The sequence below is a fragment of the Silurus meridionalis genome, chromosome 16 (assembly GCF_014805685.1).
Source record: "Silurus meridionalis isolate SWU-2019-XX chromosome 16, ASM1480568v1, whole genome shotgun sequence".
In the NCBI taxonomy this organism is placed as follows: Eukaryota; Metazoa; Chordata; class Actinopteri; order Siluriformes; family Siluridae; genus Silurus; species Silurus meridionalis.
The window spans coordinates 6,098,870-6,115,525 of record NC_060899.1 but is presented as its reverse complement, the minus strand read 5'-3'; the positions used below and the strand labels follow the sequence as shown (position 1 = coordinate 6,115,525).

At 35.6% G+C, this 16,656-nt stretch overlaps 1 protein-coding gene across 2 annotated transcripts in view; it reads left to right on the top strand.

Moving 5' to 3' along the window:
- Positions 1-16,656, top strand: part of cntn3a.2 (contactin 3a, tandem duplicate 2) — an 81,208-nt gene that overhangs the window by 38,369 nt on the left and 26,183 nt on the right. For both annotated transcript variants that reach the window (XM_046870101.1, XM_046870100.1), the window contains exons 10-15: positions 4,193-4,322; positions 6,025-6,175; positions 8,959-9,086; positions 10,326-10,495; positions 13,312-13,429; positions 14,378-14,536. In XM_046870101.1, coding sequence (XP_046726057.1) covers positions 4,193-4,322; positions 6,025-6,175; positions 8,959-9,086; positions 10,326-10,495; positions 13,312-13,429; positions 14,378-14,536 — 856 coding nt within the window. The remainder of the gene's footprint in view (positions 1-4,192; positions 4,323-6,024; positions 6,176-8,958; positions 9,087-10,325; positions 10,496-13,311; positions 13,430-14,377; positions 14,537-16,656) is intronic.

Here is a 16,656-nt window from a genome sequence, read left to right as displayed (position 1 = left end):
ATGGTGATGAATTTCAGCATTTGAAGTCCCTCATTATATCAAAGGCCTATTAATTTGAGGCATGTTTCAGAAGCAATTTAAACAAGCATCACATAAGCCCACAGGTCAATTCTAATAAACATTTCATTTCACTAGATCTCTGTCTCATATGTCTTTCTTCTGTGTGTCTTATATGTCTCTCTCTTGCCATTGCAACACAGTGAAGTGGTGGTAATTCTGTCCCACTGTTCATTCATTGTCAAATTTAATGTTGTTAATACAACTGGCCCAGAGATTCCATTCTACATCTTTAATGGATGTTTCAAAACATGCTGTCATACTAGTGGTCTGACATTTTGCATACATTTATAATATGCATTCAGTGTGGATTCTAGGAAAAACTAAATATTGTGTAGTAGTGTACAATGAACTATTTGCAACGGTCAAATGAAATTACTGTAAAATCCTGATAGGCGATAAGGGAAGTGGAGATGCAGGAGGCAGGGATCTGAGGAATTCACACTGTAGCATTTATTTTTTTTTTTATTCTTTTTATTTTTATTCTTTCTGAGCACTGAAAACTGCTTCACCTAGCAAACTAAATTACTTAAAAAAAATAAATAAAAAAGTCCTCTGATCATGTATGTTTATGATCAAGGTCAGCGTATGCTCGGCTTGCGTTTACACTCTCTAGCAAATCCCACTCACTCTAACACAAACAGCCTATAGAGAAACATGTTTAATAACCACCTGCAGGTGTAACCACTCACTAATTACCTGCTCCTTCTCTGCAACTCACAGCTTCAAATCACAGCTGGTGACTGTCAATGCTACAGGGGCAGTGACCAACATTTGGCCTATTGAATCTAAGTTTGACACCTGTGTTTTAAAATGAAATTTTATTTGAATAGTAGCAGGGATTTGATTGACATGATATATCTGTTCATGAGAAAAAAGCTGATGAGGAAATGACAAGCTATAGCTATTATACTGTAAGCAATAAGAGGGACTTATTTGACTGATGAGCCATATCATTAAAACAAAAATAATGACACATTCCCTAAAAAAAAGAATGTAATATTTCAGTTATCATTAGTATACCATAGGGGGTTAAAAGAAAATGGTATATTGGATATTAATCAACTTCAAAGTATTAATACACTGAAACCGAATGGTGATTATTTTTACATTTCCTGTTTTTAAAATGTCTATCCTGTTCTTTCATTTTAGACAGCTTGGGCAGTTTCTTTTAAAACTAGTGTAGTTTTCCTATTTGCTTGTTCTCTTTCTCAGTACTAATAGCAAAAAAAGTTACTGTCCCTGCATGGCAAAGCCTGCTGAGAAGAAAATTAAGCTACTCCACTGTGTTGCAGTGGCAAGAACAGAAGTGTGCAAAAGATTCAACGGATTGGTCCCAAGATACAGGAGCGAGTGCTTTATTATATTGGACTGCAGATTAGACTAGCTGGCAGTGGGTATGGGCCAAGTGCAAAATCTGTTAGCAGCTGTTAAGGCTGCTAACAGCCCACTTCGGCAGGTACTGCAGGTATCTCACTATAAATAAAGTATGAAGATTGGAGGATAAAGTCAAAGCACAGTGTAGAAGCAGTATTAAATATGCCTTAGAATATGCTTCAGACTGGTGTCAAGACAGCCTTTGCAAAACTAAAGCAGGATATACTCAATACAGCTGGCCAAATGCCTAATCCACTTTGTGGTACATTTGCTCAAGCAAGTGACTGGGCTTTTCCCTGGTGTAATAATTTCATTATTAAGCTCTTATAGGCATTGAAGTGTAGATTGAAGCCACAACTTGATTAAAGGACAGACACACTATTTGCAATAAAGTATTTTAAAACCACAAACTCAGAATTCATGCCTCTCATAGAGAAGGTCTGCCTCATTAGTAGAACAGGTTGTTGACACCTTTTGAGAAAAACAAGTGTACGTTTTATCTCTAATGCTGTGGCATGTTTGATACTAAAACATAAGGAAATAATGCCTGAAGCAAAGGATGCATTTGGTGCAGAGAGCTTACAGACAGCGCTTCATGCTGCTTTGAGAAACTCAAATACCTTTACATATGCTTAACAGAGGTCTTTGGTGAATCGCTACATTCGGAATTAAATGATCATGTTCTATCTGAGACAAAAATATAAAACCTGAAACAACAGATCAAAACAAAACCAATGAAAATATCATCAGAATCTGAACATACTTGAAACGAGAGCTTGGTGTCAAGTGTCAACATTTTCAGGAACCCTGCAAATGGCTGTATGAAGTAGTGCAGACACACAACACTCAGACTCAATCACCATGATGGTACAAAATCGCAAGTAATGTTGAAGTGGGCACATAAGCTCTGGATGTGGGCAGGTGCACACTTTCTTGCTTTGTTGCCTACCCACTGGGCTGATATAATCAGACAGTCAATGTGTTTCTCACACACCAAGCTTATACACATGGAATGACAAATCACAAGAAGGTAGTTCAGGTTATTTAAGAGACCTATAGAAGAGAAGAAGTCAATCTGTTTGTGTACAGAGAGTGGGAGTGAAACCTTCCTGCTCAGCACGGTTTACAGACAGAGAGTCTGAATTCTTGGGCCTGCATGTATTGGCGTGTGATTGGTTTTATGTCACTGTCACTGTTCTAGATAGCACTGTGGAGCCTTCGCACATTTCACACTGTGACTAACACCAAAATTCCTACCAAGATACTGATACTTTCAGAGTATATCATTAAATCTACCAACCTCTCTGTTCTTGCAAGTGAGAGTGTGCCCAAGCCAGCTGTGACCAGTGAAAGCCATTAAAAGTGCAATGTCCAAGTGAATGCCAACTAGTGGGTCAATGTTTACGTGATTTGTGCATCACCATTAGAGAGGATTTGCTATCTAAAGACAGGATTGCCCTCTGGGTAAATGAAGAATCGCCTTCTTCCATTAGATTTCAAAGTGTACTACGTTCTGGCCAACACATCCAGATAAAAGTACATTATGTTCACCATCTAACTTTTAAACTGACTTTTGCTTCATTGCAACTATGCTCAGTTCATCTGACCCACACTCTCAGTGGCCTGCTTTTTATCCTCAATAGACTTATCTCTGAGCGGCATCAGAATGTTGACTTATTCTTATTCTTGAAAAATAAAAAAAGTATCTACTTGAAAGTTTTTTTTTATCATTAAATAATGTTTTTATCCTTATTAGAAGAAAGAATATAAACAAGTATAGTGATTTCCATCCTCATTAGGAAGCAGCATTAATACCTTTCCTTCTCAATCTTTCTCCGGTGTGAATGAAGGGAAGGCAGTGGAGTGGTACGGTTGCAAGGAAAAGAGGCGGTGAGGTTGGATGAGTTTAAGTACCTAGGGTCAACTGTGCAAAGTGTGTGGTGTTTTAAAGAAGTGAAGAAAAGAGTGCAGGCAGGGTGGAGTGGGTGGAGAAGAGTGGCAGGAGTGATTTGTGACAGAGTATCTACAAGAGTAAAGGGGAAAGTTGTGAGACCTGCTGTGTTGTATGGTTTAGAGACAGTGGCATTGTCAAAAAGACAGAAGGTGGAGCTGGAGGTGGCAGAGTTAAAGATGCTGAGATTTTCAATGCAGTGTTGAGGATGGACAGGATTAGAAATTTGTTTATTAGATGAATCGTGCATGAAGGTCATTTTGGAGACAAGGTGAGAATGAACATTGTGTATATCAGTGGAAAAATGCTGAGGATGGAGCCGCCAAGCAGAAGGAAAAGAGAAAGGCCAAGGAAAAGGTTTATGGATGTGGTGAAGGAAGACATGCAAGCAGTTGTTTTGAAAGAGGTGGCTGTAGAAGACCGAGTGAGATGGAGATGGACGGTCCGCTGTGGTGACCCCTAACGGGAAGAGCCAAAAGAAGAAGAAGAATATTCTCAATCTCTTTTCAATGTGGTATTTACACTATTTATGAGTGCCCACTACATAAAGACCTTGTAACCATTATAGCAATTGCATGGCCTCCATGGGGTTCTGAAAGGAAATGCCCAGGAAATTAGTCTTCCACTCAGCTACAATCATGGAATCTAGCAGAATCAAGGTCCATGGTATATTCCTTGTGTAATAATGACAATGTAGTAAGTGTGAGTCGTGATACACTAGTTACAAGGAGAAATGTATATCTTTAAGTGGTGTTTTTTCTGTCTTCTCTTTGTATCTCTCTCTGAGTGTTTGTGTGTGTTTTGCAGGACAGGATTCACATAGAGGATGGAGCTCTTACTGTAGCTTCAGTCAACATGTCTGATACTGGCATGTATCAGTGTGTTGCGGAAAACAAACACGGCATAATTTATTTCAGCGCTGAGCTGGTAGTGCTTGGTAAGACAGTTCTCAAGACACTTCTCCTTTTGTCTTTTGTGTCATCACTTGCATCCTTTTGTTCTATTCTTTTCCTATTCACCACAAATTGCTTTGTGTCTTGAAACTGAAGCATGTATTGGACTCTGGAAACCTTCTCCTAAAGGCTTAACAATTTAGTTTAACTTAAGGGAAAACAAATGTAAATCTTTTTGCAATCAAGCTGAAATACACACATTATAATCAAATAAAAGCATTGAAAAACATCTTTGAAAATTTGGAAAGCGATGTTATAATTGCTGTGGCATTTCCTCTATTTTTGTTATTGCAATCATACCTAGGAAATCATTTGCGCAAGCACATTATGAGACCATGATGAGCTATATCATAACCCTTTGCAATTGGACATTAAAGAGTCTCCATTCCAGATGGATATTAATATCTAAAACTATTTAGATACTATCTAAATACAGCTAAAAACAATGTAATGTTTCTAGCTGTTACATGCTGTGAAGAAAACATTTATTTTGGCTCACACTCTGTGTCTATGGTAATAAGAGAGGATTTGTAAATGAATGGAAATTGCTATTGAATACAAAAGCAAGAAAGTTTGGGCAAAAAAAAATAAAATAATAATATAAAGCAGAGGATCTCCAATTGTCTGTAATTATTTGTAACTAAACTCATTTGCCATTTTGAACAGTTTTTGCTCTCTGAATTCCAAATGTAAGAGCATGACCAAAAGTTCTCCTCATTCTTTATTTATTTATTTTTTTTACATAACTTGAATACATCATTTAAGCCGCATTATGATCAAAGGGAAGGAGAAAGCAGTGAGTGTTCATGCAGGGATGTAAAAAAAAAAGAAGTGAGAGTGAGGAGGGAAGCAATTGAAGCCACTGTTGTTCCAGAACAAAGTGGCATATAAAGCATCTGACTATGTTTTATAAAGGGGCTGACTGAACAGGCTAGGCTAATTAAGTAATAGCGATGCTGTCTCGCAGTGCTGCAGCCAACAACAAGAAACCTTGGATCAGTTGCCACTCTCCACTGCTCTGCCCTTACTTCATATTGTATTGATCTAGTATTGTTGTTCTCTATCTTGATAAAGCAGTGTAACTATTGTGATAAAATATGCCCATTTGAGTTAGTGCTGCTCTCAGTTTGTTCACCTTTGAAATCAGTTTCCTTTGAGAGTCAGTGACTATCTATAAGTCTTTCTATCTGTCTATTTATCAATCTATCAAAGGAAATACCAGTGGCGCTGTTATGCTATGAGGATTTTTTTTTCTGGAATAGTTTGGCTGTTTCTGTCCTCATACCAGAAAGAGTCACTACAAAGCAACAAATCGTTATTCTGACTGATTGCCCCTTTCATGGAAGTGGTCCATGAGTGGCAATACCTGAATCGACAGAGGATGTGGTCCCACTTATATACTTTAAGGCTATGGCCTTCACATTTGCTAGATTTTATGTTAGATAACGTATGTTAGACAAGGTTCCCCACCACCATTATCATCATCAAAACATAAATTGGAGAAGTGTAGAATGATGTTCATTTCTTAAATACAGTCTCATAGTAAGATCAGTTCATACACTTTGGTGTTTTCTGCTCTCCTCTGATCAGTTTATCCTTCATGCTTCTCTGCATCAGTTCACTCTACTGCTTCTACAATTTATCATATTTTCTCTCTTTGCACTGCTTTTTTCTTCTTCTCCTCAGCCTCACCTCCGGATTTCTCCAGATCCCAAGTGCGAGCACTACTTAAAGCTAAAACTGGTAGCACTGTGACTATGGAGTGCAGGCCCCAGGCTTATCCCCCTCCTATCACATCCTGGAGGAAAGGCAGTGAACAGCTCCAGAGCACAGAAAGGTAATGACATTAACTCTTTCTTTTTTTTCCTTACTCTTTTTTTCTCCTTAGTGGGCTATCACTCTTGTTTCCTATTTGTCCTTTTTGTACTGCCACATTTTGTTTTTCTTCTCACCTTGTTAACTGTAACAGGATATTTTTTGCATGTTTATGTTTATGTTTTAGTCTAATTTTAGTCACAAAGGTGCACTGCCTATCTAAGAGCCACTGTTCTTAATTTACAATCTAAATACAAGCAAGACATTAAAAAGGTCACGCTCATTTTTTTTTTTAAGCACACCTACTGTAATTCCTGATTTTCTCTCAATCGAACTATCTATTTAATCTGTTTGGTCACTTATTCTTTGTGAAGCTTGTGCTGCCTTTGTGGTGTTCTGTTTTATCCTGTTTGCTCTTTTTGTCTTGTTTTTTTTATGAATTGCTATGTTTGACTGATTACTTGACCTTCTGCCTATTTTTGCGCATACATCCGCCTACCTCTGAATAACCTGTTATAATGTGATCAAAATACATTCGTTAACTCTTCACAGTCTAATTAAATCATAATGATTAAAAAAAAAATACAACCAAAAGCAGCATTATTTCATCAGATTGGGAGTTAGTCTAGTTAGCCTTGTGCTGCTGTATTGCATGTTACATTAAAAATAACTGCCACTTCAAGGCTAATTTGAATATCTTTTTTTTTATGCCTGCGCTAGCATTAACTTTTAACTATGTCTTACCTTCCCTCACCATCAGAATCCGCTGTTAAATCCATTTAGATTTTCAGTGAAGGTCAAAATAAATGCATGTAGAATGAGCATGTGAGCACCATTCTGAAGCTGAAAATGAGATATGGGACACCCAACAGCCTTGCGGACCTAGTGGGCATAAAAAATCTAGGACTTATTCCTGCAAGTGCACTATTTGGGATAGGACTTAAACTCTAAAATATTTTACTTATTTATTTATTTGCTTGTTTGTTTGTTTGTTTAAATTTTAACTACAAACACTTCAAAAAGCAAAGGGCGAGGTGTGTGCATTGTCTGTTTTTGACATTTTCATCCAATTTTTGTTTGTTATTTAAATGTTCATGCATTCTGAGGGTAACAGAAAATGTTTAAATTTCATACTAAAAAGGTTGATGAACAATTTTCGTCTTTCATCAACAAAATTTTGCAAACAGCTCCTTGATCATATGACTACCATTCTGTATTTTCCCCACTTTATTTTGTCTGCCCTCCCCCTCCTTTCACAACTACCGGCCACACTTGTAGTGTTGTAACAGCTATCAAAAGGTGACAGAGCAACAGCAATTGTGGAGGGACACTGACCATAGTGCTCTTGGACTATGAAAGAGACGATTAGCTTGGCCTGGTAGGGGGTTGCACAGCAATTTGGACAGATTCTGTGAGGAGTGAAATGATTCGTGGTAGGAGGTGATAACTGAATTGAAGCTGAAACTGATTTTTTTATTTCTAGCGAATTAGGATTAAGTGGTTTGGAAATTATTGTGTCAAGGAACTCATAGAGAGAAGAAAAGGCATTAGTGTTATGCCATGGAGTGTTTGTCTAAAAAGCACTCAGTGCGACATCCGCAGTTCAGTATAATTGCTGGAACACACAAAAACAGTTTACACTATTAGAACCCAGCATTATAGATCCCCAACACTCTGATATTTATCAACCTGTTAGTAAAGTCAGTTTTGTCATAATTGAATAAACAGTGTTAATTGTAGCACATTATGTTGAATGTAAGGGTTTCTGTTGGCTTGGTTTTTTATTTTAAATATATTCTTTCACGGATGCCAATAATATAAAACAACTAAATATGTTCTCTATGGTACTTGTAAATTTTACCAAGTAAATTAGTATATGAATATGTTTTTTTCTTTGATAAGTCTGGATGAAGGCATCTCCTTAATGCTCTACATGTAATAAAAAATAAAAAATTTACAAGCTACATTATAAATGTGCAGCAAACTATGAATATTAGATCATTTGAAGTCAAGGTTTACATTAGTTAATCATCCTATGTGTAAATGTACACATTTCCTTACAATACGCCGGTTTATATCCAGTTAGATAAATGAGGCCTTTTGTTTCTGTGAACGCAATATAGTTAGTTTTATAAAGTAATATATAGTGTATAGTAATAAGGGTAAAACAAGATTCTTACACACGCCATCCATGTTAATAATACAAGTTGTATCCCAGGTGTGTGTGTGTCAATGTCAAAGCCATTACTTGGAACATGTCTTGCTGCTACATGATTCCCTGATTAGATATTTTTTTTAAATGTGCAGGTTTACAGATAATAAAATGGTCAGTGAGTGTATGTTGCTGAAGTATATATTTTTTTCTTTTTTAAACTGTGGTATGAGTGATAACACAAGATGCTATTCTTAAAAAGAAAAATCGAAAAAGAAATGATTCAAATATGTTCGATCTTACATAGACTTGAGAAAGATATTCAAAACTTTGCTGGACTTGATTACTGTTTCCCCAAAGGCTTCTTGAGTAATAGAAGATGATGTGGCTGTAAATGCAACACATTCATTACAGGCCTCATCAACAGCGCATTCGAAGGGATGTTTACTGACAGTAATAAACATGTACTGTATTGTCGCCAGGAAGATGCATCACCCAGCTGCGAGCCCTGCACCAGCAAGTGATGATTGATGTTCAAATCCAATAACACACACTAATGTGGCCCTTTTAAAAAGCCAAGATGAAACTTCACACTTTGTTGGCTAAAGAGGTTTGAATTTTGGATAATACTCGTCTCTCTATCTTTCCTACAGGATAAGTCTTCTCTCTGATGGAACAGTACGTATTATAAATGTGACCAAGACAGATGTGGGAAGCTACACATGCCTGGCTAGAAACCAGTTTGGAATGGCAAGCACCACCAGAAGACTACTGGTCACAGGTGGGTGTGTTGTTTTACATTTTTACTGGCTTGGGTGCTGTTTTTAGTGTTATATGCCCTGTACCCAGAAGCACTCAGGGTGTTTAAGTTATCAAGCATTCAGGCAGTGTTTGTGTTTAGAAAAATGGGATGGTGATTTGAGTTATGTGTGAGAATGGCTGCTTTAGCCCTACACTTCAATGACTGTGAAATAAAGTCAGACAGATCACTTTCCCGTGAGAGAAATTGCCTGTTTTGTGGGCAATGCATGATCTTGAGTTTCTGGTGAACTTTTTGCCCATTGTAATGAATTTGGAGAGAAAAGATATCTGGTCATTTTCTATGCAAGAGCTTGAAAGCAATGCACCACCATGCTTACTCAATTCAGATTGTCAGACGTGCTCAATAGAGATGTGTTTGCGCGGGTGGAATTTGTTTATTTGCAGTAGTCTGCAGTTTTGCAGGAACGCAGTTAAGGTTTACTTCTGTGTGCAGTTTGCTTTTATAGCTGTGATCCTATGTAGTTTATTTGGGTTGTAAAAAGGTAAAATCCTAGCAAGTGGAAACATCTTCAGTATAGTCTGATTTATAGTATTTCCTATTATAAGATTACAATAAACTAAATCTAAAATAATTAAATTCATTTAAGGTTTTCTTCCATACTGACATCATTTTGCTCAAAAATAATTATCTTCCAATAAGAAAACGAGAAAGAAGAAGAAAACAGCCGGCTTTAAATAAGTAACAATATCAATATTTATGTTTTATTGTTATATTTGGACAATTTTATAAGAAATACTAGATAGATGTGACTATATTCAAAATCTTTTCATTTTCATCATGATTATCAGTTAGAATTAATTAACATCCTTTTTGTCGTTTGAAGTGAGTGTGCCTAATCAGAATATTTGTGGCAATGAACATGAAAGTGTGTGTAAGTTCTGGGCAGTGAAGTCCATGGGGCCAATGCTTGTAAGTAATAGTATCTACTGAAAGTTAAAGTCCAGGCTTTGGACTGGCATGTTCTACTATCAAAACACCAAGAAGGGTGTTTACCCCTAATGTATAGGTCCAGAAACCTGTAGAATGCCAAGGTATAAGAAAAATTACTAAGACAATTTAACTTGCATTTCAGTTATAATGTATGTAATAATGGGTATTTTCAAATTAAATTTTTATTGTATTAAAATCTAAATAAATCATTTGATTGATAGGTAGCAGTATTTTATATCACGGGGTTGTGTGGGTTGTTTTGCTCAGATCCCACACGGATCACTCAGGGCCCAGTGGATATGGAGATCATAGTGGGCGAGAGTATCGTGCTGCCGTGCCAGATCGCTTGCGATGCCTCTCTGGATGTGTCCTTTTCCTGGGCCTTTAACGGTCAGCTCCTCAACAAACTTGACCCGCATTACGAGCACGTTGGTGGGGTAAGTGGCAAAACATTTGCCTTTATATACTGATTTATTTTGCCACATTAAAATAATATATAAAACCTAAAATAATTAAAATACATAGATTTAGCTTAATATAAATTCCAAATCTCACAAAATCTTTAGTCTTTAATAGTTTTTTTTAAGCAATGATGCAGAATATATATACATATTAGCTTATTCCTGCCTGGTATGTAAAGAAAACAGATGAATTGTTTTGTTTCTTTAGTTGTTGTTGTTTTTAGCTGCTTTAATTATCATTGGTGTAACCTGCTTTTTATTGTAGGATCATATATCAGAATTGTTTGTCTCCACATAAACAACCTTTATGAAAAGAAATTATAATAATAATAATTCTCACAGTTTCCACTACACATACCATTACAAACCTATAACTGTTTAAATAAATAGTTTTTATAATGTACTTTGTTTATGTGCATTATTAAACCAAAGAAGACAATGTAAAAACTTGGAATTATTTTTACAATATGTTTAATAGTATCCACTATAAATAACATGTCACCAATAGAAATGACCAATAAAAACACATGGGGGCAATTACATTTTTTTATAATTTCTTTTTTTATTTCTTTATTTTATAAGGAACAAGCTTAGTGGCCCTAAACATTAATGTATACAACTTGATCTCTGTAAAGCTGCTTTGAGACAATGTCCATTGTTAAAAGTGCTATACAAATAAAATGTATTGAATTGAATCAAAGTCAAATTCATGGTTTATTTTTTTGTTTTATAATCATTGGCTTTTAGTGAAAATGTTCAGACTTATAAGTATAATACACAGGTCATGCTTAATAGATACGTCTTTTTACGTCTTTTGCTTTGGCCCCTTTGAATAATCATTTAGAGCTTTTATTTAATGTTCTTTTCACCAAAAATCAATTAGCCTGCTGTGTAATGCCCTCATATGACTTTGAATCATATTTAATGCTGAGCGACCTGCAAAGTCTGAGCTACATAAATATCAAAAGTAAAAGTATTTCTTGGCTATATAATGGCAATAATTAATATCACTGGAGGAGGTAGAAAAAGTTCCAGGCAAACATATTGTGTCCATACTGAATCTGCATGATTACTTTTCATCTCTTGTAGAAAGTTTTATAAAGCTGTGTTATACAAGGATGAAGTGCGGAAATTAGATTGGCTTTGAAGTATGTATGTTGTAATCCGTTGTGAAAGCAAAGTTATAAATCATAGCAGCAGTTGGGAATTCAAGTTTTTCTTTCTTATGCTTGATTAAGTTTGCTGATCATACTAAACTCATCGTCAAATCAGTCAGCCTTCAGGCATATGCTCACATACACCTTTATTTTAGATTTTTTAGATTGAACAGTGATTCATATCTGTAGTAAGTTTCCATTTTCCACAAATTCTGCAACGTTACCTTATCTGGTGGATTATCAGTCTGAAGTTCACGGCTTTATAGGAGTTCCATAGGACTGCTTTCCATAATGAAAGCAAAGCTGCAGGCTTACCTTTGACTCAAAATGCGTATTAATTAATGCTGCCTTTTATTCGTCTGACTGTTATTGCCTAGAGGTATGACTGTAATGGTAGAATTTAATTAAAAATCACAGTTGCATCAGTGTGATTGAGATTATGATGTCTGCATGCCTTTCACCATTGTTGTTTAGAACAATGCATGTACTTTTTGAGAATCTTTAACTGTTGTTAACTGATTTTTTCATACTATTAGTACATAGTAACTACACAGGATTAAAATGTATTTTGCTATTTTATTTGTTATATGGCTCAAGAAACACGAGGCCACAAAACACAGTCATACCACAGGAGTTGCTCTTTTCTTCAGTGTTGTGAGAAAGGAACAGAGAAGAAAAATGGTGCAAGGTTTGTGGTTTTGGTGCTCTTGTGGCAGATCCACTAGCCACCTACACTTAAGACATGAAAGCACCTTTATTACATAATCTTCTTCTCCAGTGTTAAGCTCTTTACTCCAGCTCCAGATGAGCTGCCAACTCGTTGTATTTAGTGTCTCGATTCATTCATGTTCATTTGTTTATGACCATATGGTTTTGCTGGCATTGGTGGGCTGCCAGGTATCATGGGTTGATATAGGATTTTGTCCAGGGAAGAGTCTTTCTCTTAATGTGTAGGCTCCCTAAAAAGATTTTTTTTTAGTAAACAGTTTAAACCATAGCTACAGCAATGTCTGTCATGCAACCATAAAACTACTTCCAATTCTATTCTATTCTATTGCAGTCATACAAACCTATACACATAGCTGACATTCCAGTTGCATTGCAACAACTATACCCTGATAACATGCCATCTTCTTTATCATTATTAAATTAACACATTTGTTTAATTGCACCCATGTGCATCTGTATTCATCACAAGCACTGTTGTGTAATTCAGCCTGTCTGCAAGCTGCATCCAATCTCTAGCACATCTATTGTAGAGCTCTTGTGCTAAAGCTCTAATTAGACCCCATTATATTCTAAATTCAATAGCTGGACCCAATGTAGTGTTAAACATGGGGAATGTTTATCTGGGGCCTACATATTAAACACTATAGTAAATGTCATTAAATGAACCTCATCTACAATTTATTTATTTTTTTGTGAGAAATGATTGTGGCAAAAGTGATTATACTGACGAAATATGGACATTCATGCACATTCTATAATTATTTTGAATATGTATGCTAGAGATACTAATTTTTGCATTATATTTAATTAAGACTGTACAGTTTAGCATGTTTTTTTTGTGTGTGTGTGTGTGTGTGTGTGTGTGTGTGTGTGTGTGTGTGTGTGTGTGTGTGTGTGCGCCTAAAGGGGGTTGCTGGAGATCTAATGATACGCAATGTTCAACTGAAGCATGCCGGGAAGTATGTCTGCGTCATTGACACTGACGTAGAAAGTTTGTCTGCAGCTGCCATTTTAATTGTAAAAGGTAAAAAAAAATATTTTCAAGTAAATAGTGTTTGCATACCAAAACAGTGTTTCTGGAAAAAAAAAGGGGAAGAGACTATATTTGTCATTAGGTCATTAATACTAATTATGTTCAATAATTGTACTTCCATGTCAGAATGTAAAACCAGTTACAGTTATATATATATGTACACTTATTATATTTATGTTGGCGGTAGAAAATGTCTTAATTACCAAATGAGTAACTTCAGTGCTTACACTCTCCTGTTTTAATCATGGTTTTTTTTTTTTTTTTTCATTTTTATTGAGCTCTCCATGTAATATGAATTGATCTATCTGTTTTGTTCCTCTAGTATGAGTTAATTAGTAGAACCTGTCAAAGCTGCTTATCATACAACACTAATGAGGTTTAGAGGATCAATACCTTTTAATTAATCTTTGCCCGTCATGGTCAACATCTGCAGTTTTAAAGATTAAAGAAAGCTTAGAAATAGTACAGCAGCTTAGCAAACATTAAAACGCAAAGTACCATTCTATTTGTTCCATTTGGGTTTGAAATAATGGTGTTTGTTTGTTTGTTACATATTGTAGCTGTGATGCACTTTAGTTTTATGGAAAGCCTGGTTTACTGTCATATCCTAGCGAATACAGCCTTCCATCACATTAAGCCAGTTAATATAATATTGAGGCCTGAAAAGAACGTATTTCTCGACAGCTCCAGGGGTATAGTGTGATTGAGGCTAACTGTAGATTATTTGTCTTAGTGAGTACAAATCCCAGAACTGCCAGACTGCCCCTGTTCACCATTAACCTTTAATCACTCAGGCGCCACTGTTTAGTGACTAACCCACCTCTATAATCCTATCTTTCACCCAAGTTCGGATATGTAACCAAAAAAAAAAACATCTAGACCTTGATGACTAAATGAATAAAGTCATAAATGAAAAATTAAACTGTTGAATTGAGTCAGGTCCCCCTGGAGCTCCAGACGATGTAACAGTAGAAGAGATCACAGACAGCACAGCGCAGCTTTCTTGGAGGCCTGGCCAAGACAATGGCAGTCCCATCCTCAGCTACATCATCCAGACCAAAACGACTTTCACTGTGGGGTGGCAGGCAGTGAACACAGGTAACAAGAACTTACCTTCAACAGAAAATACAATTAATGGCTCTTTGCATTAATGTATAATGTTTTTTTTTTTATTAGGACTTGCAAGCCGACATATCTTTAAAATACTTTTGAAATTGAATTATTTTGTGTTTAAATGAAAATGATCATGCAGCTTTGTTCTGGCCTAAATTTCTACTGAGTATGCTAAAACTATTTTGTGAAAAAAATTATTATATTAGAGAAATAAGGTTTATATTAACAGAATTAAAAAATATTCAGGACAGAAATAGTTCTCAGCACACTTACAGGTATCAGTGAGTTTATAGTGAGTGCCTCAAGAAAGTATTTTTCCCCCCAAGTGACTATTTCTCTTTTTGCTGTATTGCTCTGTCAAATGAAAGAATATTAGAAGGAAAATTTGAAAGTAATTTCATTAAAGTGCTCAGATTTTTTTTTTACAAATAGAAATCTTAACTGGTCGGTATTATGTGAAATGTCTACATTAAGGCTAGAACCTTAATTTTCTTCAGTATTTACATTATATTTGGAAAGGGTACATCAGTGTTTATTTTTTCTACTATAAGCTTTAACAATAAGGGGCGGGGGTTCAGTAATTGTCACACAGCTAAAATATCAGCTCAGATTAGTCTATGAAGCTTTGGGATTTTAGGGGAAAAAAAGGATGATGAAGGTTATTAGAAAAGTCAGCAAACCATTTAAGCATCTTGGGAGCACTGTAGAATTTATTAAAACAAAGAGCAAAAATATGGCACAACCCAAGATCAGGCTATTCTTCCAAATTGAGAACAAGAAGGGCAGTTCTCAGAGAGCCAGCAATGACACTGAAGGAGGTACAAAGCTCACTATCTAAAAATGAAAGAATCTTTTGAATCCTGAACAATATTATCAGATCTTCACACATCTGGCTTCTATGGGAGAGTGGCCATGAGGAAGCCACTTTTGAAAAAAGGTAATATAAAGGCATGCCTGGAGTTTGCTGGAAGGAATGTGACTAAATCTAAAAGTAAAGAAGAAAGGGAGGAAAAAGAGTTTGAGCCTCTTGGTTGAAAAGCAACGTGTTATGTTTGGTGAAGACTGAATGCAGACAAACACCCGGGTAACAATAAGCCAGAAATATGTGGCCAAAATTTGTCCCAACTGGCAGAGATGGAAAGTAATGAAGTACAAATACTTTGTTACTGTACTCAAGTAGATTTTTCTGGTATCAGTACTTTATTTCACTATTTTCTTTTACTTTTTACTTTCATTTATTAAATTTAATTTATTAAAGTAAAGTACATTTAGTACTTTATACTTCTTACATTTGTAAACCAGGCTTGCTAATTTAGTTTTTGTTCTATTTGATGAATATATATATTTTTTCATATTGCCTGCTGCTTTTAGCCCATCAACCTATTTCTTGTCATTGCGTGGCTTTTTCAACCTATCATTGATGTATAATTTCCTGGCTCTAACAAACGAGTGTGACAGAAGGCAACAAGCAGTATAGCTAATCTGGATGAGACAGAGAGAGTCAGTGATGTAAACATGACCGAGAACAGAGACGTCCTTGATCACCTGATCATCATCATATTTTCTCTGCTTGTGTTCTATATGGTGGTTGTTCAGCCAGGATACATTCAATAGGAAACTACATTTTTTATTATTTTGTTTTAATATATATATATATATATATATATATATGTTATATACTGTATATATAATATGAAGTGAGGTTCAGTTACCAGCATGACACTTAAACAGGTAGTAGTAATGGCTACTTTTTACTTAAATAAAATGTCAGAGCCCAAAATTCTTTACTTTAATTTTTTTTTTTTTAAATCTACAGTTAGTACTTTTTAAAGCATGGGTATCTGTATTTCTACTTGAGTGAAGGATGTGTGTACTTTTGCCATCTCTGCCAACAAGGCAATGAGCCAAAGCACAGGGTAAAAAAGGAATGCCATGCTTCCAAATGAACAAGTCAAAGCCATACTTTTATTTAAATTTATTTAACTAAATTAAATTAATGTTCATGAACATTTTCAAAATAATCTAATATGGTAAAATGTTTCAAATGTCACCAATGAAATTTGAGTGCTACAGTTGTACACTCCTACCTAAACACAATGCACAAT